The following is a 25,142-nucleotide window of genomic DNA, read 5'->3' as shown; positions in this document are numbered from 1 at the left end:
TTTCCATGACTGGAAGCTCTTATTCTCACTGTGAGCCTCTCACGAGGATGCTGCCAGCTTAACAAAGTATTAGAGTGAGGCAGGAGAAAAAATAATCTCCTGCATATTAGCTTGTCTTAGAAAATTCACAGTCAGGCTCGGAGTCCAGCAGACATAATGTGTAAGGCCCTCATAGCAGTCATCTTCTCATAAAACAGCTGAAGGGTGAAGAAGGTTAGAGTGGATGAGTGCCACATTTGGGGTTCTCTTAAAGGGATTGTACTAATGAAAGACTTACAATGTGGCTTAGTGATCAATATGATCCAAAAGACTCAGACAAGCTTTGTAAAACAGCTTCTGTGCTTCTTACTAAAGCCTGCTGGAAACAGTCGAACGGGAACAATGCAGGGAAAGTCAACAATCCTGCAAACCCTGGACTAGGCAAGTAAGTAACATGAACAGCACAGCTCATATAATAGAAGGGCAGCTGTAGAATGGCATTGGTACCCTTGGACAAGAGAATACTGGGACTCTCCTTTGGAAAATGGCGGGAAGAAACAGGAGACTGGCAGGTGCTGAAAATGAGGCAGGGGTTTATTTTCTGGAGTGCTGTATCAGAGAATAAAAACCAGACACTGAACGGAGCCCCTTATGGCCCACCAAGGGTGATGGCACCTGAAGATGGCAGTGTGCCCTGTTCATGTTGTAAATGTTATATGTTGTGTCACAGCACTGTTGCAAAACAGTGGATGGCAGTTTTAACGCACACAGTGATGACTGTGGTGAGTAGTGCAGGTGAGGCAAGGACTGGGGGACGAGCTTGTATGGTGTGGGGAATTGGCGGAGTAAGTATGAGCGTGTGTTAGGAGATCAGCACAGCCATCCCTGATTAGCTGCACAGAAGCTGATAAAGTCAGTGCCTAGATCACCACATAAAAGGGCTGAGTAAAGGGGGAATCAGGGTGGAAAGGCAAAAAAAAGTCAAAGTGAACCACAGAGAAACAGAGAGAGACAAAGAAAACGCACTCTGAGGTGTGGACTAGTTCAGAGAAAGTAATCGAGGAAGAGGATGATGGTGTGTTCCAAGGAGAGGGGTCAAGCCTGCTGAGCAGCAGTACGGAACAAGAGAGGTCGATGGCTTGCCTGGACTCACTGCAGTGACCAACAGAGGTGGCAGGGACAGAAAGCTGGGCTTGTAAGGCCTCTCAGCAAGTACCAATGGGTGGGAGAGAGCTGAGGAGACCAAGTCCAGTGGTGTTTCTGCTGTTCACCAGAGAGAAGACATTATGGATTTTAATGGTTTACAAGATTTACCCACAAGCATGATTTTATGGATTTAATTACTGAAGACTGTTTCTTTAATGAAGGTTTTTTTTTTAACTGCACATTGACAATTTTGATTACTTACTAAACATGCACTTTTTTGCACGAAAAACTTGTTGTCGTCTCCTCACTTGTCCTGGTCTTTCTCAGTTTATGACAACTAGATGTGCTGATAGAGGTTGGTGCCCATCAGATTTGGGCATTGGGCATCACAATGTTAAGAATGTGCAACACACAAATTGTTAAAAAGGGCTGACAGGTCCAATAAAACAGGTCAGGACCTTCACTAGTCTGCCTAAAAACACGGTAGCCTAACCCCAAACTCAACTGGAAAGGCTAATCAGGCCCAAAATGGGCCACAAGCTTTACATATTCCAAAATACTTTAAAATGTCCAAATTACACAAGAATATAGTGCAAGTGACAGGATAACAACAAACCTCTGGCTTTTAGGACAACACAAAACAAAGCATCTTTACAAATAAAGAATTTATTTCTATGAATGCAAAGAACCACAAAAAATCAAAACGCACAGGAAATAAAGGAAAATGAAGCAAAAAAAGGTTTGCCCAAAAGGCAAGCAAAAGGCTAACAAATCCAAATTATAATCTAGAGAGCAGTAATGTAAAAATGAAGCAATGATCGACAATAAACACAAAATCCAACAACACTCCTCACAGTGGAAATGCAAAGCCACAATAATCTTGAACTTTTGCAGGAACCGTCAAATCTCAATATAAAGGCTGGAGGCGGTCCTGCAGTAGTGACATCACGGTGGCCCCGCCTCTTTGGGAATCCACCAACAAAACCCAAGGAATAAATGCAGCAATACAGAAGAATTAAACAACACATAATAACTAAAATTAAATTAAAACAAAATCACAGGAAAAAAAACAAAACAATAAAACGGAAAATATATTGAAACCAGGAATAATTCCTGGCTGAAACATAAGAGTAAAGTGCAAACATTTAAGTCTGAGGTTAACAAAAATAAGGAAAAGGGAGGGCTACATGGGTCTATAGGTTTAAAAGGTCATTGCTGTCTTGTCTAGAGTACAGTGAAAATCAGCAAACATGTAGTACCATAATATTGCATTAAAACTACTAATAAACACTAATTGTGGTCCTTAGTAGTTACCTTACTGAATTTGGGGGCAGCTGGGCACAACGGTGACTTGTTTTACACAATTTTTTTTACAATTTTTTGGTGTTTATGTTGTCACATGGTTACAGTCATCTGGCAAACTACAGATCAGGTGCCTTAAGAATTCATTTACACACATGATGCATGACATCACAGGCACCATCTTTAATGAGCATGTGGAGTGCAAAATATACTTTTGCTTTTGAAAAGGATAACACTGGTAGTGTGAGCAACGTACGTTTGGTTTTCAGATAAGTAGCAACTAGTTGAGGATTAGCAGCATTATGGGAGCAGCCGAAAGACGAAGAAGAAGAATGTGGTACACACCTCAGTGGCACACAATGTCAGCACAGTTGCACTCTAACAGGGAGGTAGTGAAGCAACCAGGAATTGTCCAGACTTTGAGACCTACGTATTGTAATGGACTTGTTAAAATCATAAAAATTACTTCTGGGCATACTTTAGCTTAAGAAATTTGGTTTTCGTTATGATTTTGAATTCTGTTTGTCATTTTGAACACTGAACAATTTTTTTACTTCACAAGAGACACATCTTGCTTGAGATTTTCTTTTTTCCAAAAAGACATTTCAGCTCTTCCGTGCTTAAATTAAAAACAAAACAACAAACAAAAATAGCCCATTTGGATGACTGCATCATAACTTTGGCTTATCCAGATCAGCACCTCAATAGAAATTTGCTTTGCTAGCCATACTTTACAGAGGGGTGCTGTGCTACAGGTTGGTTGTGTAGCTTTTCCTGCCGGCAGGCTGCACCTGGCACATTCCTGCTTCTGTCAGTAAATCAAGTATGATAAAAGGGGCATACTTAAAATGATAAAACAGGTCAAACAAAACTCAGTGTCATTTATTAATATAATTTACGATCCATGATCCAGAAGAGTAGTCAAAGATAATCAGACAGAAGGTCAAAAAGGATATACGAGTACATGAAAAAAAGACAAAAGCTGGCAAACACCCTAAGAAAACACAAAAATTTGAATGTTATGAGCACTAGCAAACATCCTGGAGGACAAGAAAATGGATTGTTGGACAAAAATGAATCCTACAACTGGCAAAACAATGGAATAGTCAAAAGATATGAACAAAGCCACGAGCACACAAACCAAACCAAAAAAAAAAAAAAAAAAAACAAAAACCAAGAAAAAGTAACATGTTACAGACTGCTTTTAAAGCCTTTTGTTAAATAACTAAGGCAGAAATCTGCATTTTAATTTGTTTTTATCCATAATCTTGAATAGAAAGAACACCCTGGATATGCCTTAAATTATTCTGTTTCAATCTCTGCCATTGTCCATCAAATTACTGACAATGAGCGACACTGCCAATAAAGGGAAAAGTGGAGAATATGGAAACACAAAGTGACACTGTGACGAAACCACCTACAAGGCAAAAAAACACCATAACATTTTAATTACTAACAAAAATAATGCACCAGAATTATTCCTTGCATCCATAATCAATAATCATAGCAGTCAAAACATTGTTAAGAGTGTCGTTTGTTTTGGTATCTTTTGACATTTTGTAAACCTTGCAGTTTTCGTCACTCCCTTGTTTGTTGATGTTTTTTTTCTAGTAATCCTAATTTTGCACCAGAATCGTGTACCTGTGTAAAGCACTTGTAATGGCACAGCCTGACTGCCTTGGCACTATGTCCCTACTACTGCTGTGCAAGTCTAATTTTGTAAATCTTTTGACAATTTTTGTTTTACTCTTTTTTCTTTGCACATTTCACATTTTTGGAAGCTTTTTAGGTTGTTTTTTGAACTTTTCCTTTATTGCATACATTATACTTAAAATGTGAGGTTTTGATTATTTGGGCCAGGGTTTTGATGGTCCCTCTTCTTCATATTCAAAATTTTTAGACCTTGTGGCTTTTCTTGAAATTTTAGGAATTTTCAGGATTTGTGAGGTTTAAAATCCTAACTCTGACTTCCCCCTTATTCACCAGGGGCCTCGTGAATAAACGGTGCGTACATACAGAAATGTTGTGTACGAACGTTTCCACGCTCAAATCGCGATGTATAAAACCTAAACTTGGCGTAAAGCCATGCACATTTCCACAGTACCTCATACCCTGGCGTACGCAATTTCTCCGCTCGGTTTTGCAGACTGGCGGCACCCAGCGTCAAAGCACTGTTCCTGTGTGGTTACCCTTTCTTTCTTAGACCCACACTCCTGACGCGGCTTTATAAATACACTGAAATTAACTGCATATTGTTTATTAGTGTAATGCATCGGATTGTAATTAACCTGTAGCAATATAATGGTCCAGGGAATAGCCATAGTATTCCAAATACCAGAACCGCTTTAGCGTTGTTACTCTCACTGCATCATCTTCTTCTTTCAGCTGCTCCCGTTAAGGGTTGCCACAGCGGATCATCTTTTTCCATATTACTCTCACTGCACCACTCTGAGTATTTATATCACTGTATCTGAGTGGGGAATCACAGCAGCAGCTGATCGGAAAGAGAATTATTGGTATACAGTATCAAGCACACACTACCTCAGCCACGGAAAAACGCGTCAAAGCCTTTCCTGTACGGACCTCGCGTTTCAGAAACAGTTTCATCCCAAGAGCTATAAACGCACTCAATCAGTCCATCAAGTGCTCCTTGTAGAACTGTTTGTAATTATAAGTACAATTACCTCACTGTAAACTTACACTAGTTATAATATTGCACAACCTGCGCCACTTTATAAAGCGCGTATGATGACGATATCATTTTTAAGATGAAATGCAGCAAAATATGTTGCTTATAGTATACAGATAAAACTTTAACTTCATTTAAATAATCTGTATTGTTAATAATTAAACATGTGAGGACACGGTGCTGCAGCGCTAGCTAGTTCACGGATAGCTCCTGCCTTGTGCTGTATTATTGCTGGTGCTGACGCGACAATGGAAGGATAGATGGATAGAATAATTAAACATGTACTACGAAGATATTTCAATGTTCCTTAAAAGTTTTGAAGAACTGGCGTTCTAAGCTTACAGATGGCTTAACGTTTATTACGGAGCTGATTGTGTGGCGATTGGGTATTTGGAGAAAGAAAAGTAAGGACAGGAATTAGAGGTTAGTACGTTTGAAAGAGACAGTACTTCTGTAATAAATTATTTCATCGAAGGTCGTGCATGGCGCAGCAAGCCTCTTGCGTGAGATATGAACAATCACTGCGCCACCATGTTCCCATGTTTAATAACATGCTTTCATTCCTATCATCATGAAAAAGATATCACGTATACATCTCAGTATTTTAATTATTCAGAGAGCTGTAATATCACGAATGTAATGGATTCTGTGTCCTGTCGGAGAAAGAGAAAGAACGGAAGCACTTAGTGATTCACACGCATAGAGCACATAGAAGATCAAACACAGAACAAAGCATTTAACGTCCTACTTTAGTTACGATGGGATTTGAGAAACTAGTAAAATAAACGATTTTAAGATGAAGTTTATGATATTCTACTTTAATGACAAAATAAACTACGTGATTAAAGTGGAAATTTCGAGATTAAAGTTGACATTTTGTGCTTTTTTCCCCACTGTGTGCCTATTTTTTTTCTCTGTACCCTAAAGCTTTCATATGACACTAAGACGGTCCGCTACAAGTCACCTTTTCATGCCGACTTTGATATGTGACAACTTTTTTTTTTATTTCGTGCACTGTGCGACTTTGTGAACTTGATCTTTCGAGTTTCTCCGACACTCTGTCACTCAATCAACTTTCTTTTGTTGATTATATCACTGTTTAAACCAACAAATAGTACGTTTTTCCTTTGCCTCCACTTGGTATTCGCTGAAATTGTTATATTTTCCTCCGTGCTTTTCCCAATGTCTTTTCACAGAAGGCTATTTATATCGATTTGCATATTCAAAGAGGCATAATTCTGGGAGGAGCTGGGGTGGGACAGAAGGCGCGTGCACGTGCATTACTTTTCACACTGATCGGGATTTATATAGTGGAAGAACGTGAAAGTTTGCGTACGCACAGATTCCTGCATCTGGATTTTTCTGTGCATACGCACATTCCCGCTTTTGTGCTTACGCCATGTTATTGTGTGAGTTCTACGCACAGAGTTATACATGAGGCCCCAGATGATTTTCACCTGGTTACTGTTGCACTAAAACAGACCAATTTGCCATTTACAACAGACCAGTTTGACAGAGTACAAGTCACATTGTGTTTACACATTTTAATTTTTCATAAACATATCCTCACTTGCTCCTTTGGACAAAACCTGTTCATGAATCCCTTACCTGCTAATGGCTTAGTTTCCTCCAGTAGCCTGCCTCACATTATTGACTTTGCATTTAAACAATCTCATTTCTCTGGGCTGACACAGGACCATTGCTACCACCCAAACCCAACACGTACAACCAAATGGTAAATGCAGGGGGGTAAGGACCCAAAAAGAACAACACCTCTGCATAACCTGATGTTAAAAAAATAACCAAATGAAAGGCTAAAAACAACATGTCTCTGGGGCGTGAGCACTTTGCTTTGTGCACCATTATGTAGAGCATGGCTAAGGCCGGTGAATATGCATGTCAGTCACTTTTCCAAGCGATGATGTCGGTCTGAACAGTGGTGCCCACGGTCCTCATATGCAGACATTTCAATGTCCAGATATTCACGTTAGTGTAGTGGAATAAGTGGCTCAGGACTGAAGGTCCCTACAAATTCTGGGCAGTGTCTCCAAGTGGTATATGTTTCTGTCCTCGTCATCTATCATCCCTTTTTCAGAAATTCTCTTAAATACTGCATATCCCATGTGAGACCACAATGCTCATGGCCAAACTTAAAAAAGGCAGCAATGACTGCTAAATAAGGAGAGAAAAAAAAACACATTATAGGGAAGGCAGGTTAGCCCAATTCCTGACACTAGATGGATAGCTATGTGAGCTTTGGTTGTTGCTGTTGGTGTGGATTAGCCGTCTGGGGAATACAGTAGTTGGATAATGCGAGTGCTGGGAAGACTTTTTATCAGCTTGGTGCTCCCCTCATGTTAGCCACAACAACAAAAACTTATTCTTAGCATGCATAAGCCCTGACAGCGGAGGCCAATCTGCTAGGCTGCTTCTTTGAAACAGGCAATCATCTCATTACCCACAAACCACAGCTCACTCTTCCATCTCAGCCACTCCAAAACATGCTGCAGCCTCAGTGACGCATTTATCTCCTAGAACCTTGCCATTTTCAAGGCAGCATGCAATCTGGGAAACCAATGGGATATTCTCCAAAGCTGGGAAATGTTAAAAGTATGGATCAGCAGGCCTCAGTTGTGGCTTTGTAATATTAAAACAAGGATGCAGTTTCACCCTCCATGGAATGGCATGGAAAGGAGGCACCATGGGATTTGAAATGGAAGCTGCCTGTCCTCTTGTGTGCCTTTTATTCTTTACAGGAGACCACGCAGTCAGCATACTGTTTCACACATTACTCCTAAGAACTGCACTAAACATTGAGAGTAAGACATGAAAAGTTATGAAACGGCCTACAGTCACTCCCAGCAAGAAGTAGGGCATGTTTGAGAATGAATGACACCACAATTTTACAAACTGGAACTCGTGTTGTCATTTTGTAGTTTTCTGATACTGATGCTAAGGCTTCACCACAGAGATAAATAATAATAATATTCAAAGTACTAGGAGATGTAGAAGAAGATGGAAAGATCAAGACACACACAAAAAATGAGAGTAAAGCCTGATTATGGACACATTTTTATAACAATGAATGATCGACAGGGGCAGCACGGTGGCGCAGTGGGTAGTGCTGCTGCCTCGCAGTTAGGAGACCCGGGTTCACTCTGTGTAGAGTTTGCATGTTCTCCCTGTGTCAGCGTGGGTTTTCCGCCGGGTACTCCAGTTTCCTCCCACAGTCCAAAGACTTGCAGGTTAGGTGGATTGGAGATTCCAAATTGTCCCTAGTGTGTGCTTTGTGTGTGTGTGTGTGTGTGTGTGCACCCCCTGCAGTGGGCTGGCGCCATGCCCGGGGTTTGTTTCCTGCCTTGCGCCCTGTGTTGGCTGGGACTGGCTCCAGCAGACCCCTGTGACCCTGTAGTTAGGATATAGCGGGTAGGATAATGGATGGATGGATGATTGACAGCCTCACTTTCAGAAGAACTACCTTCCTCGATGTTTCAGCCATGGGAACTGCCTTGTAAAGTAACAGTTAAAGTGAAACTGGGCATAGTAAGAATTCATGTTCACTCTCCCAGTGTTTTGGATTGTTTTCCAGAGTTGCATGTCATGTCCCTCTCCATGATCCCCCCCTATATTCTGCAAGGCTCTAGTTATAGCACGCCCAGGAGTATCTGCTGCCTTCTTGAACCTTCCTGGGCTTGTAAACTACAAAGTAAATGTTCCTGGGGATTGTGGAATGCAGAGCTCAGCATCCCAGGGTGACATTTTGCGGTCAATCACCCACGTAGCTCCACTTATTTTCAGAGCAATATGTTGGCTACAATACAGCTTACAACCAAGACCACCTGTGTGTTGATACTGTGATATCACTTGTGATTCACATATGTGTTGTCAGTGCTGCATGGGTTGGACGGGCATCCCAATGAGAGGAGGGGAGGATTCCTTACCTGGATGGGAGGCTCTGAGCAGGCAAATAGACATCCCGGCCAGGAGAAAGGAAGGAGCCAGGCCCAGAAGAGATGGTCAGGAAGAATGGCTGGACAGCCCATCCAACGCCACAGGGGATATGTTATGCCTCCAGAAAATGAGATGGCAGCAACCCTCTGTATTGAAGCCCACTTCGGAACCAGTGGGGAATGCTGGCAGATATAGCCCTGCTGGGGACCATGGGTGCCACAAAGGGGTGCTGTCGGGAGATGCGCTTCCCAATTTATGGGACTTCCGTATGATCTGGAAGTACTTCCATTGGGCAGTGGCCCTGGCACCAGAAGTACTCCTAGGTCCTTAATAAAAAGGACCACAATCCCTTATTCAGGGGAGTCAGAGCTGGGAGGATGCAAAGCAACACTCGACTGGAGGAGGGCAGTGAGGTGGTGAGAGGAATTGTGGAGCGAGAAAGATTATTTGTACTTGTGTTAACTTTTTTGAGGAATTATGTGTGATAAAGACACCATTATTTGAACCCGGGAACTCTGTGTGTTCTTGTTGGGGTCTAGGGCCTGCTGATGCTTAGATCCATCACAGCATGATCATCCAGACTTGGGGCAATGATTTTTATGTTCATGCCGATTTGCAAGAATGCCGCTTGCTTTAACATTACCTCAAGTAGAGTTTGGGGGAAATGTATAAATCTGTGTGTTAGCTCACGTGTTGTAAGATTTTGGAGAAAAATTCGAGAAATACCCAAATCATTAGTATTGCAAAACTTTAGTCTTCCTTGTGGCCAAAAGAGTAATGTCACCAACACTTTAATTTCATCTGACAGCACAGTACCTTTCTGCATTGATGGATGTATCTCGTAACATTAGAAATTTGTTATATTATTCCATCTCTGTCAAACATATCTCTTATTTTACAAGTTCACTGGTGTCCAGCATTTCTAAAATATTAAGCCTTTCCCAGAATGTGCACACTGATCTCTGCCTGAACACCATCTTCTGGTGGCTCTCAGCGAGACAGGGGAGCTCATGAGCTCTACTAAATCCAGGTGATGTTAGTAGTAATTTCCTAAATTAGGAAAATTGATAAAATACTTTTACTTCTACTCTTAAGAATAAGACCAAAGTTATGTCACTCTGAGATTTTTTAGCCAGTTAAGACCGTTTTCCACAGGATTTTAAATTTCAGCCCTGTTCCTTCCTGTGAGGATTCTCTTGCACTTTCCCTGTTTCTTTGAACATCCCAATGGCATCTGTTTAGAGAAGACATGCAAGTTAGAACTTTCAATGAACTATTTACATATGTCCATAAACTTCATTTGACTTGATATACTGTACATGTTAGGTGAAGTTTTGATTCTAAGCTGGCCCAAGTTGAGCCAGTGAGTGGACCCTGCTTGTACCTTTAACATGTAATTGGCCAAATCAGCAAATGTAGATGAAAGGGCATGTACTCTGTGATGCTTGGAGCTTAATTCTGAGATCTGCTCTAGTTTGGAGTACCTTAAGAGGTAAGTGTAAGGACCAAGTCCTCCCTACAGACAACCACACACTGCATTCCTCATCTAACACTCATTTGAAGGCTGCTACAAGACCAGCCCACGCCTATAGTATAGTATAGTGTTACAACATCACATGAATGCAGACGTGAAGTTTGGCAAACGAGATTTAATATGGTTGCCTTGTGTGCACCACCTTGGGGTTAGGGCTTTCACGCAGTGGAAGGCCCATGGCATAAGCACTTTAGAAGACCATTCTGATGATTAGTTGAGGAGAGTATGACCCCAGACACCAAAAGGATGGAGCAGTAAGTGGTTAGTAAAGTAAAAAAAATTTAAGACCAACTTGACACCAAAATGCTGAGAGGGACGATCTGCGAGCCCAAGTCTAAAATGTGACAGGAGTTAATAAACTCAAGTTCAAGTGTTTAAGTACTGGCAGGGAATCTCCCAGGGTATGTGATAACCATACTGGAGCCATCCTTGGCCTAGTGATGGTACCGACTGTGTCTGTTGGGTCCCATGCCATATGGTGTTAACATAACTCCTCCACACACCTACCCTTGGCAACTGAACTGGCACTCCTAAAATGTGCAGTCTGTGTAGACAAGATAACAGCAAACAGGCTGTTCCAACTCTGGCATCTGCTATGCTTTGTATTAAAAAACACCAACAAAATGGCACCAACCACTCTGCCCCCAATGCTGCCTGGCCTGTCTCAGAGTAACATATGTTTGTACACGTAGAATGTCCATTAATCACCATATCTTCATGCTCTCTGGCAGGGTCCTGTATGTAACCTGTCACCTTTTCCTTCTGAATCCAACATAATTAGAAAATCAGGCAGGTCTAAAGCACTAATTTGCCTAGACATTTGTGAACCAGAACAAGTTTAGGGTTGTGAACATGAATCTGCATTTAAATGCAGCACCAATGACCCCAGTAGAGAGTAAATTTGGAAACAGGATGGCTGTCTGATCACACATTTTACAGCCTACAGACTAACATGCATACATTACGGAGAACTCAGAAGGGTTAACCACTTAGAAACCATAAAGCCTCTCCTGATACATCTCTGACAGCCTGGTGTGTAAGGGGGCAGTGGGTGGGCCCAAAGACAAGGACCGTCTCTACCTGCCACAGCTGCCTCTGATCTTTTATTGATTTGTGCTGAACGGACGCACCTTCAAGTCTGTCAATGTGTGTACAGTATGTAGGCTTTATGAGATTGTTTGGCTGGGAAGAAAGCACAACTTTGGAACAGAAAGTGTGCCAAATACAAAAGTAGGTAACTTCATGAAAATCAGGGAGAAGGTTAACAAAAAAAACAAAACAAAAAAAAAAAGACACTTTATGTACCATCCTCCACACTCTCAACTTTAACAAATTAATGGCAGAAATAACCCATGCCTTATAACCTGGTAAGAATATCAGTGTCACAATCTATTTAATATTCACAGCCTCATCCCCAGTAAACTAAGCAAGTTATCACACATCATGTAAGCTGATCTGTGCTTTCTATTAAATTAAATGAAGTTCTGTATTTAATACATTATTCTTTATCAGTGTAGCAGAAAGTGGCAAAACGTTGCATGTTAGTTGAACTTGCAAGTAAGAATGTCGCTGTACTCTGTACATGTAACAATAATACTAATACACTACTACTAGTGGTGAAGGGATTGTGTCCAGAAGCTACTGTAGGTAACTGAGGGCCACTAGAGGGTGGTAAAATATTTACATTTAACTGATAACCCAGAGAGAAATTCTCAAAAGGCACCAGAAGCCAATCATAATAATATAGTAATGCAACAAATGGCATATATTAGATACTGTATATAATTTAGGTCAATCTGTGTATGCACAAACAGACTAAAAAACAGCTTTTTCCGATCTGCCATAAACCTTCTGAACTTTGAATCTCCTCAGTCTGAGATCATTTTTAATTGAACATGTGCAATAAGCTATATTGGTAATGTGCAATATACTAATGTAATACAATATAGAATATGTAATGTACTATTCATTAACAGGTGCAATAACAATTTATGCTGCTGTACTTTGAGCAATAATTTTTTGCTCTGGTTACTTGATCACTTAACACTGTATATGACATATTTGGAATTATTTGACTTTTCTTTAAATACACCTTGGGGCTGTCACAAAAAATAATTTCCTTGTGTTACACAATGACAAAGTGCTTGAACAGGAATATAAAAAACACAAGTGCATATATACTGTATATTGTATATAATTGTCTAAATATGTAGGTTTTATATGATGATGGCAGGGATGAGCTGGTGTCCTGACTGGGAAGAAGGATCCCTTATCGAGCCAGGAGGACGTTATCACTTCCGACATAATGGAAGGGCGAAGGAAAACTGCCTGTCGAGGCTGTGGCCCCTTCCCTATGCTAGGTGGTGATATTCCTCTGTCGAGATTTCCTTGGGTTGTTACACATGATCAGTATTTCATAAACTGGGATTTTCACGCCTAACCATCTGTAGGGTTTACAGAGAGCAGTGCTAAAAAAAGGGAAACTTCCACTGAGTGTCAGTTTTCTGGGCGAAATGCCTTGTTGACTTCTGAAGTCAGAGGAGAATGGGTAGACTGATTCGAGCTGATAGAAAGGCAAAAGTAACTTAAATAACCACTCATTAAAACTGATGTATGCAGAACAGCATCTCTAAATGCACAACACATCAAACCTTGAAGCAGGTGGGCTACAGCAGCAGGAGACCACACCGAGTGCCACTCCTGTCAGCCAAGAACAGGCAACTGAGACTAAAATTCACACCGGCTCACCAAAATTGAACAACAGAAGATTGGAAAATGTTGCCTGATTGTGGTATAGTGGGTCTGCATCTCTAAACTGATGGCCAGTTTTTAAATAATCGCCGCACTTGCGGCTTTAAGGAGGGGGTGTGGTAGTGTGGCAGAAGCGGTTCCTGGGCACGATGCTGGCATGGGCATTTCCGCACTGAAGTGCAAAGTTGCGGGATCGCCCGTGTCCGTAATTGATGCCAAGAGCTGCTAATCACCACACCTGTGCCATGTCCCCATTATAAAAAGAAGAAGTGTGGGTGTGGAGGGGAGAAAAAAAAAAATCGAAGAACAGAGAACGGAGGTTAGTAGAGAAGAGGAGGGTGGGAAGAGAAAAAAGCCTGTGTGTGTGTGTGTGTGTGTGTGTCTTTTTTGGTATCGCATTATTATGACTGTTCTAAGAAGACACACAAGTAAGAATTTCATTGTACGAAGTATACGTGCCAATAAACTGGAACTGGACATAGGCCAGACTGAAGGAGGAGAAAGACATGTTGGAATCACTGCAGTCACAGAAGGGCCTGTCCAGGGGCCTCATGTATAAACGGTGCGTACGCACAGAAATGTTGTGTAAGAACATTTCCACGTTCAAATCGCGATGTATAAAACCTACACTTGGCATAAAGCCACACACTTTTCCACGGTACCTCATACCCTGTCGTACGCAAGTTCTCCGTTAGGTTTTGCAGACTGGCGGCACCCAGCGTCAAAGCAGTGCTACTGTTCCTGTGTGGTTACCCTTTCTTTTTTAGATCCACATCCACGACGGTGGCTCAAGTGCTCCTTGTAGAACTGTTTGTACTTGCAAGTTACCGTGAGGTAATTGTGCTTATGATACAGTTATAATATTGCACAACCTGAGCCACTTTATAAACTGCGTATTTACATATGATGACAATATCATTTTTAAGATGAAATGCAGCAAAATATGTTGATTATATTATACAGATAAAACTTTACACGGTGTCGCAGCGCTAGCGAGCTTGAGCTTTGTTCACGGTTTGTTCCTGCCTCGCGCTGTTTCATGCTGTGGCTGGCGCGACACTGGAAGGATAGATGGATAGAATAATTAAACATTACGAAGATATTTCGATGTTCCTTAAAAGTTTTGAAGAATAGGCGTTCTAAGCTTACAGATGGCTTAACGTCTACTACAGAGCTGATTGTGTGGCGATTGGGTATTTGGAGAAAGAAAAGTAAGGACAGGAATTGGGGGTTAGTACGTTTGAAAAAGACAGTACTTCTGTAATAAAGCATTTCATTGAAGGTCGCACATGGCGCAGCAAGCATCTTGCTGTAAGACATGAACAATCACTGCGCCACCGTGTCCCCATGTTTAATAACATGCTTTAACTCCTATCATCATGAAAATGATATCACGTATACTTCTCAGTATTTTAATTATTCAGAGAGCTGTAATATTACGAACGTAATGGATTCTGTGTCCTTTCGGAGGAAGAGCACATAGTGATTCACACACATAGAGCACATAGTAGATCAAATACAAAACAAAGCATTTAACATGCTACTTTAGTTACGATGGGATTTCAGAAACTAGTAAATTAAACGATTTTAAGATGAAGTTTATGATGTTCTACTTTAATGACAAAATAAACTATGTGATTAAAGTGGAAATTTCGAGATTAAAGTTGACATTTCGTGCTTTTTCCCCACTGTGTACCTTTTTTTTTTCCACTGTACCCTAATAAGCTTTCATATGACACTCAGATGGTGGGCTACGAGTCGCCTTTTCACGCCGACTTTGATATGTGACAACTTCTTTTTTATTTCTGGCACTGTACGACTTTGTGAACTTGAGCTTTCGAGTTTCTCCGACACGCTATGTCACTCGATCAGCTTCCTTTTGTTGCTTATATAACTGTTTAAACCAACAAATAGTACGTTTTTCTTTGCCTCCATTTGGTATTTGCTGAATTTGTTCTATTTTTCCTCGTACTTTTGCCATTGCCTTTTCACAGAACGCTGGACTTAAGGGCTATTTATATTGATTTGCATATTCAAAGAGGCGTAATTCTGGGAGGAGTTGGGGCGGGACAGCAGGCGCGTGCACGTGCGTTTATTTCCACGCTAAGCAGGATTTATGTAGCGGAAATACGCGCAAGTTGGAGAACGCACAGATTCCTACATCTGGATTTTTCTGTGCGTAAGCACATTTTGGCTTTTGTGCTTACGTCATGTTATAGTGCGAATTCTACGCACGGCTTTATGCATGAGGCCCCAGGTCTGGCTATGGATGCCCAATATTACACGAGCAAAAAAAAAAAAAAAAAGTGTATGAGTGCTATGGAACTAAGGTGATGATAGATGGCTATAAGGCCTTTTGGAACCATACATTTACAGAAGCAACTGTCATCCTGGGCAGTCTACATAATTATTTACAGCATTTGGCATCACAAGGTCGACTGGGGCTTTAGACTGCTTGCAATTAAGTAGTGACCCTGACCCTTAGAAAGACCAGAGTGGAGTTAAGAGGGTATACGGCTGCCCTTATGTTTCACTAAGAGTGTAAAAAGGAGACACCTTGACTTTTGTATCCCAGCCTTTGCTGATTCCAGCTGCAGCTATAAATTCTAAGGTTGGATCCTGTGTCTGGTCATTGTGTTGACTTTTCACACACAGTTAATTTTCTCCAGTTATTCTGTTTTTTCTTTAACATCTCAAAAGACCTGCACTTGACCCTAAGTGCGTGTGCCTTACAGTGGACTGGCATCCCATCTGCCTATTCCAGAAATACCACTGAAGACCGAAACCTCACTTTGGAAGTGAAACTTGCAACAATATATGGGAGATCGGCTGCACCAAAAGTAAGCTAAGCCCTTCACAGAACAAGTAAAAGAAGTGTCTCCGTTCAAGAGTTATAACCACTATCTTTTATAAATAACCATGGACCTGAAAAATGTGACGACTTAGTTGCTGATTCAGTTGTTTTGGCGTTTGCACTGTATATACAGTGTTGGTAAGTTCTGTTACCAATAAATTCTTCTAAGGAGCTCATCCACAAAAACACAAAAAACAGATTTAGTAAAATAATAATATGAATAATTATAATTAATAATTCGTTACTTAACACCCAAGAACTCTGCACAATTTAACATTTTAAAGACAAATAATTAAAATAAATGTACTAATCCACTTTCATGCCATATGCGGTGTGTTGCTCTTAAACATTTACTTGGGTAGTTTTTTTTCTGGGGGGAAAAAAAAAAGAGAGAGAAAAAAAACATTTCTATGGGAAAGGCTTTAGTGTGGAATAGTTTAAATTCTATCAAAAAATAAAAATGCCTTGCTGCCATGACCACCCCTTTAAATTCAGGGACGATCTCATTTTCACAGTTGGTATCATTATCCTATAAAACTCTTTCTCTTGAATATAACATGCACAGTTGATCATGGCAGAATTAAAACTGATAAAGCTGTGAACACTGTGTAGTTAAAGTGCTGCACAGTGTCTTTAATAAGCCTATCTGGCAGTCTTCTATTGCACATTCATATCTACTGTGCCCCTCCATCACTTCCACCAGGAGGGACACTCATTTCCATAGCTGTGCTTTGGCTGTAGAAATGTGTGCCCCGGCACACTACTTGGAAAATGAACACTGCATACCTAAAATTGTTCAAGATGTATTCTAAAAGACTATAGACAGTATTGTACAACATTTTTATATTTACTGTGCCTCCCCGTCCACTTTAGGGAACACTTCTTTTCCACAGGTGAGCCTTTGTTATTGAAATGTTGATCTGTTTACAAAATGAACACTGGCAGCACTGGGCAGCTAAAATTGAGGTAAATCTACTTAATAGAATCTAGGAAGTCTTTTGTCACTTTTTTCTCTACTGTGCCCTTCTGTCCTACTACTGGAAGGGACACTTATTCCCCCAGATGGTGCAGAGTTCTAGCAGCTATTGACAGTTGTGTTCTCACAATCAAGGGCATATTAGAGAGACCATTAAGGAATTAAACGTTGCAGGAGTTTCTGCAACACACTGGACTAGAATCACTCACTCAGGATAAAAAGGGGTGCCCCTGGTTAACACACAGATCCCAGATAGACTGAAAACTAAAAATTAGGGAATACATTGATACCCCTGCCTATTGTGGAAGTTACGTTCCAGACCCATCAGCGATAGGTGAAAATCCACAATATAGAAAGACCATATAAATAAACATTTTTTTATAGTTTAAGCCTTAAAATACCCCCCACATGCTTTAAACACATGTAAACTTATTAAAACACACTTTGTAAACACATATGATATGTGGATGTCGGGCTAAGGATATTAGTAACAATAATAATAATAATATAATAATAATGTAACGTACTGTGTCAATTCATTCAAGTCGTAATGGAGAGCGATATCCGCGTAACGCTTTCCTTTCCTTCTTACAAGATGCAGGACAACTGGGAGCCATTGTAGGGCTTAAAACAAAATGAAAAGTTCACAAAAAGTTTGCTCACAACAATCGGACCACAAGCAAGGTACGCGATATGCAGAGAACTGAGATGCGTTGGGGACCCACGCTCGCTGTTCTTGTGAGATTACACCATGTTAGCAGTAGCCAATCAGAGCACAACAGAATGAAAATCCCGCTCCGATTGGTTGAGTCTCCTCTTTCAGTCAATAATGGGCCTTGTAAGAAATCATCTGGGTACTGTAACGCGAAACTCTTCGTCTGCCGTAGTGTACAATGTACGTATATTTCATGATTTAATGTATTGCTTAAATGTTAGATATGTTCCACAGAAAAATCCACAATATAGCAGGGGCGCGATAGCTGAACTGCGATATAACAGGGGATCACTGTATTAGTAAGTAGTACCGTAATGTAGCAGGGAGATCACTGTATTTGTAAGTACAGTGATCCCTCGCTATATCACGCTTCGCCTTTCGCGGCTTCACTCTATCGCGGATTTTATATGTAAGCATATTTAAATATATATCGCGGATTTTTTGCTGGTTCGCGGATTTCTGAGGACAATGGGTCTTTTAATTTCTGGTACATGCTTCCTCAGTTGGTTTGCCCAGTTGATTTCATACAAGGGATGCTATTGGCAGATGGCTGAGAAGCTACCCAACTTACTTTCTCTCTCTCTCTCTCTCTTGCGCTGACTTTCTCTGATCCTGACGTAGGGGGTGTGAGCAGGGGGGCTGTTCGCACACCTAAACGCTACAGACACTCTTCTAAAAATGCTGAAAGATTATCTTCACGTTGCTACCTTGTGTGTGCAGCTGCTTCCTGAAGTGACATGCTGCACGGCGCTTCGCATACTTAAAAGCTCAAAGGGAACGTATTGATTTTTCACTGTTTGTTTTCCTCTGTCTCTCTCTCTCTCTGCTCCTGACGGAGGGGGTGTGAGCTGCCGCCTTCAACAGCTTTGTGCCGCGGTACTTCGCATACTTAAGAGCCAAACAGCCCTATTGATTTGTTTGCTTTCCTCTCTGTTTCCTTTGAAGAGGAAGATATGTTTGCATTCTTTTAATTGTGAGACAGAACTGTCATCTCTGTCTTGTCAAGGAGCACAGTTTAAACTTTTGAAAAAGAGACAAATGTTTGTTTGCAGTGTTTGAATAACGTTCCTGTCTCTCTACAACCTCCTGTGTTTTTCTGCGCAAATCTGTGACCCAAGCATGACGATATAAAAATAACCATATAAACATATGGTTTCTACTTCTCGGATTTTCTTATTTTGCGGGTGGCTCTGGAACGCAACCCCCGCGATGGAGGAGGGATTACTGTAGTACCAATACATGCAATGCATTGCCTTTCAGAATATCCAATAGTCAAGGAAATGCAAATCCAGTTTGAAAATATGAGGGGAAGCTCACATGGGTCGTGATTCATGGCCAGATGATTTAACCACGTTTGGAGAAAATAGGATTGACACTTTAAATGGTATCAAGACGTCCTGCTGTAGAATGAATGAGATGTCAAAGCTGTAAAAACGGAATGGAGATTTCTAAAAATTCTGTTTAAAGGTCAATTTTCAGACAAATCTTACAACAGTTTGTGGGAAGTCTTACTGACAAAAGAGCCTTATTGTACAGATTTCCACAAAATTCTGCATCTTGTTGAGATCATGCTTGTTCTGCCTATTTCAGCAACTCAGTGTGAACATGGCCTTTCAGTACAGAACAGAATAAAATCAAAATTGCGAAACTCACTCAATGTCTCAACCTTAGAGGATTTAGTCACAATCAGTAGAGAAGGCCCTGAGCAGTTTCCCCAGCCCTGTGTCAAACACTCCCTCATTTCAATCAACAAGAAAAGAAGACCAAATTACACTGGATGGCCCTCTGACACTGACATTCTGATGGTCAGTGACACAGATTCAGAGCCTACTGAGCTCCAATTGTGCACCCGAGTTATTGTCGAACACTAGATGCTGACGGGTACTACAGTCACTAGTGCATGTTACTGGGACTTGCTGGAGGCCAATGTGAAGCCCGCTATTCGATTCAAGCGGCAGCGACTGCTGTCTCAAGGAGTCCTTTTGCTGTAAGACAATGTCTGTCCACCCACATACTGCAAAGAACAGCAAGGCTTTTCTGGAGAAACGGAAGTTTGAGGTATTGCTACATCCTCCTTATTGGCCAGATTTGGCACGGTGTGACTTCCACCTTTTTGGACCCCTAAAAAACATCTGGTTGGTTGTCAATTCAAGACAGAGGACGATGTGAAGAAAGTGGTGCACAAGTGGTTGCGAGGACAAGACAAAACCTTTCATTCTGCTGGAATCCAGGGACTTAGAGGCCGGTGGCGCAAGTGCATTGAGTAGGGTGGAGACTACAATGAGAAATGACATTATCAGTACTGTTAAGGTTCATTCCATTTTCTGATAAATCCCATTGTCTAATTTCCGCTTGACTCCCCCTTATATGTATAATATACACACAGTACAGAGAGAAACTGCTAAGGTCTGTCCATCTGTCACACGATTACTAGTGAACTACTTGGGATGGAGTTTTGCTCATGGTCTTGATCAAAAGCCCGAAACATCTGGAAATTCAAAAAATTTGAGGCAGCAGCAACTCTGCAAACTAACCTTTATTTGTGGCTTTAATACGGCAAAGTGATCGCTGAACAAAGTGACGGGGTGGAAGGAAAAAAAACAGTGACATTTGCTGAGTGACAAGCAAATCACAGAGGCTAACGATGTGACGAAGAACACCACAATAGGAAAAAGAAGAGCAGAGTCTTCTGCTGAACATTAAGTGGGGGATAAAGAATGCAGGAATGACAAAGATACGTTCAGAGCTTATAGTGAAGTGAAAGTGCTTATATGTGTAAACAACTGGTGGAAAGTTTACTAAAATACTTTGTGGTGACTTTAGACAAGCCTTACCTGCTGTTCACTATGCAAATAACAAAAATCCTATTTGGAATTAAGTTGTCAAGTTTAAATTAACTACAAACATGAGAGCAGATCCCGAAAAGCTGACTTTTTGCTGAAACTGTGTAATGGTGAATGAAACACAAATCTGCAAATAAATGACACTGCTGTGGTCATTGCATCTGCATCCTTGAAGATGCTAAAGATGATAATCATTTGCATTTAATGAAGACCACTTTTGGGTCGTCTATTAGCACTGAATTAATACATGAAATAAAAAGCAACACTACTGTTTGCCCTAAAAGAAATAACTGCTTCGACATTAACATGGGCATCATAAGTGAACTGATCGAAGGTGAAGAAAAGACAAACTTCAGTAAAGTTTGCAATAATTCAGAAGATGAAAATGATCAACTTCATTGTTGAATTCATTGTCTGTTTGACACCTTCAGGACTGCCACCCGACAAGCTTACTCTTAAAAAAGGAACAATTGCCATGGCTCTTAGAAACCTTAACACTAGAATTCCTGAAGCCTACAAAAAACTCGTAATCCCAGCCCACTTTAAATCCCTTTGCACCTCGCCGTCAGCGTCTTTTGTTTTGTAAATGTGTCGATCAGCACAAGCAGCCTGCTGTACCACCCTCAAACACGCATTCCCAGCTCAAGCCTTCTTTATCTGCGTGTGAGCTCCTTGAGTTGCATAGGGTAAATAATATATCATTATTTGGAACACACGCATTTCATGTATGTTCTGTTTCTACAACGATCTATGTAAGTGTAGGATGACAAGAAATGCAAGAAATGTTGAACAAGTACCTAAAATAGTACTATAACATGAAAAAAGTTTCTAACAACAAAATTTTGACATGGAGTTTATAATGTGTGAAGACTGAAGTCCAAATATCAAATAAACACTTTCACAAAAGGTACACATATAACAAAACAAGTGAGCTTTTATTCAAGACTATAACTAAGAAAAAGAATCGGGTTAAGGAACAACACAGACACGACCTCCCAGGTGGCACAGCGATAAGAACTGCTGACTCATAATCAAGAGGTTGTTGGTCTGAATCCGGGCGCCCTCCAGAATTACCATTTTGAGTAGGAGCTGCTCTTATTGTTACTACTGTACAATAAAAACAGACTCAAGTTAAATATATGTAACAGCTGGTGTAAATTTATGGTGCTTGTTATTGTCTCTGTCACATTCATGCTCAATCCCCCCTGCCCCCCATCTTAAACTGCGGTTTTCAAATAAAGACGTGCTATAACAGAGGTGAACTCATATGAGGATTCTACATCGGAGAAAGCGAACAGAAGAAACGTCCACTCACATACAAGAACAACGCAGCTGCACCTTCGTAAAGGTGAAAGATGGCACCGTTTGGACGCTGCAAGAGGTCGGGAGTCATCCTGCCAGTCAGTCTGCCACACGTGTAGCAAAGTGTAAAATGTTATTTATAATTTTATTTTACTTTTTTTTGTTATGAACTTCCCCAAAAGAGTTGATCCCTGTAAATAGTTAATAGTATACCAACAATATAATCTGTTGTAGTACGAGCGTTAATTAGCATTTCACCTCACAACCTGCATGCACCACGTTTTTGGCTCTAATGCCAGAAGCGCGGTGGACGCTGTAGGGGTAGGTTGTGGTTTCAGTTTCTTTCCCGATTTTTTTACTTCATTTACTTTGTGTTAATAATTTATAATCGATTTAATATATTATTTAATAGGCAGAAGGGAGAAGACGTAACCCAACGTGCCAATCATTTACACAACGCAGGGAAAGGTGGATTGCAGTCGGTTACACACGCATGTCCTTCAATGAAAAAGCAGGGCTTACAGAGCTCACCAACGTATCGGGCAAAGTCCTGTTTGTGATTATGTTTTATAATGGTCTTTATATAAAAACATTTTTATGTGTTACTTATATAAAAGCCAGATCAAATGTTATTTACCTTAATTTATTTACTTATCTTCCTAAGTCACAAGTAAACTGCAGAGCTTCCTGTGCTTGATCGACACAGGCATGCTGACAGTACATGTGTACTGAAGTGACTTTAGCTTCAGGTGGAAGCTCCATGCAACGGTTATGATTCTGCCTTTGTCCAGAAACGGGTTCATAAGCTTTATGACCTTAGTCTTGGAAAGTCTCTCTCCCGTGGGGCGACTGGGATCTTTTCCTGAATAAGATCAAACACAGTTATATGGGTGCAACAGGTTACTGTTGAGAGGAGACATACCAGTAAGAGTTTCACTGTACTTGACCTCAACAAGCTCAGGGTTCAAAGCCATTAAGTACCACAGGACTCAAGAGCGTCGCCTTGCCTTCGGTTTACACTTTAGAAGTGACTTTATGAAGCACCCCAATTAAACTTGTGAGATGACTGGTTGCAAGTCTGCAGTGCACGTCTGTAATTCTACATTTGCTCGTCTAAACGCCCCTACCTGGGTATGTTCCTGCCTTGTATCTGATGCTGCTCAGATGGGCTGCGGCTCCCTTGTAAGTGGGTGTGTGTGTAATCTAGACAACTTCTTACAAATTAGCTTAACGTCGGTCTTTTTCTCAAGTACGTTTCCGAGAGCTTCGGTAAATATAATGTTCTTTTAATAGTCAAGTGAAGGGAGATGAGCCCACATCAATGACTACAGCATGTAGTAAGGTTGCCCACTTTGAACACCCACCCACACGCCGCCCTTTCTCAAATGTTTCAAACGGCTCCTTCCCCGAGTTGGGCTGCTCTGTCCACTTCGCACATTTCCTCCGGGCCTCGGGCGGGCTTTCTCCTCACACCCCAAAGAAGCGCGAGTTCGGCGGACTGGCGCCTCTAATCTGGCCCTGTGTGGCCCGAACGAGTGATGTGGTGTGTCGTCTGCTCCGTCCAGGCCGGGGTTTGGTCCTGTGTTACATCCAATTCTGCACGAGTGCAGCACGGCGATAATAAAGCAGAAAATGGATGGACAGTTTCTCAGTTTACCTCACTTCTTAAAAGTGTTCAAAGTTCGGCGAACTCCCAGTTTGTTTTCAGCTGCGGAGCCCCCTTCTCTAGACGACACCCCCCGTACACGGGATACTTACCGCAAACACGGCGTTCTGCAGCCCGAAGGGAATGGGGGTCAGTCGCGCCAAAAACACCACTTTCAGCCCGCCGCTGCCTTCCAGGACGCGCACGATGGGACGCAGGCGCGCACTGCCTTGCACCGCAGCCCCCACGCAGCTTCGCAGGTAGCGCTTGGACGCGACGTGCGCCACCCAAGTACCGATGACCACTCCCAGCATCACCAGCGCCAGCCCCCGTAGGAAACCAAAGAGGTAACCGGCGGCCACCGTTAGCGGCGTGTAACCCCAACTCCAGGGGAAGGAGACCACCGTAAAACCTGCGACCAGTAACAGACCTCCCGCAGTGCTGTCCAACCTCTCCAGCCACAACAGGCAATCGGTCAGGTGTCTCCGCAGGAGAAGGTAGACGAGGAGACAGACGGCGACGAAAAGAGGGGCACCCAGAAGGTTCCGATGTAGCCGGGCTCCCTTCGGAAACGATATGCAGCCCAGCGCTGCCGTCTCGCTTAACTCTGCGGAGTCCTGGACGACAACGCCTGCCATGGTGCTTCCGTAGTGCACGGCTGACTCTCTAGCTGCGCCACCCGGTCCGTTCTCCTCGCGTGTGCTCATCATGCACGTACCGTTGTAACTTTTTGAGACCACGGGACAGACACCCGAGCAGCTCAGCCAACCCCGGTGCCCCAGGGCGCCGCCTCCTCTCGGTTATTTCAGACGGCCCTCAGAATGACAGCCCTTGCAAATTACGACACGCAGATTTTTCCATTGGGGACGTTGCCCCCAAAGCTGCAAAGACTCTCACGCACAGAGCTGGAGACAGTGAAGGAAATGAAATCCAGTGGCCGGACTCGTCACGGAAGGGTTAACACGATTCAAAAAAACAGGGTCGAGATAAAAAGTGCAATTCATTTCAAAGTTGTAACGCAAGCTCGACAGATCTGAATGACCTTACATTCATAAATGTTAGTCATTTGCAGTTTGCTCTCTTGTGACAGGAATTCAGCATACTGTAAAAGAAAGTACACCGAGTTTCAGAGAAAAGTGCAACTTAACAAGATCGTATACCGTGAACGAATTATTATAGAAAAATGTATTGGTAACGGTTCGGCCGTGTCACCTGTAAGCCGATCGCGAGGCTCGCAAGTTCTCAGCGCCTATTAAAGTATTTTGTTTTAGCCTCGCGGTGCTTCACCTTTTCGCACGGAACTCCCCAGTGTCCTCCGTTCTCCTGTCGAGGATGTTTTTGTGAACCCAGTGACGTTCTAATGTCGCCATAGCAGGGCGATATTGAAATGAAGAGAAAATCTCCCCAAAGGCTTGGTTGGTGAGGCGCAGTGAGCTCAGCCAGGGAGAGCAGCTA

General features: G+C 41.9%; 1 protein-coding gene across 3 annotated transcripts in view; it reads right to left on the bottom strand.

Moving 5' to 3' along the window:
- Nucleotides 1-24,574, bottom strand: part of LOC114657730 (transmembrane protein 64-like) — a 30,209-nt gene extending 5,635 nt beyond the window's left edge. Inside the window, exon 1 of one of the 3 annotated variants that reach the window (XM_028809611.2) lies at nucleotides 23,801-24,574. In XM_028809611.2, the coding sequence (XP_028665444.1) occupies nucleotides 23,801-24,397 (597 nt within the window). In that variant the 5' untranslated portion in view covers nucleotides 24,398-24,574. The remainder of the gene's footprint in view (nucleotides 1-23,800) is intronic. The other 2 variants (XM_051931625.1, XM_028809610.2) reach the window with 2 other exon arrangements.
- Nucleotides 24,575-25,142: the final 568 nt, after the last annotated feature.

Source organism: Erpetoichthys calabaricus, chromosome 9 (genome assembly GCF_900747795.2).
Source record: "Erpetoichthys calabaricus chromosome 9, fErpCal1.3, whole genome shotgun sequence".
Classification (NCBI taxonomy): Eukaryota; Metazoa; Chordata; class Cladistia; order Polypteriformes; family Polypteridae; genus Erpetoichthys; species Erpetoichthys calabaricus.
Note: the sequence above shows the minus strand (reverse complement) of the source record. Positions and strands in the feature narration are given on the sequence as shown.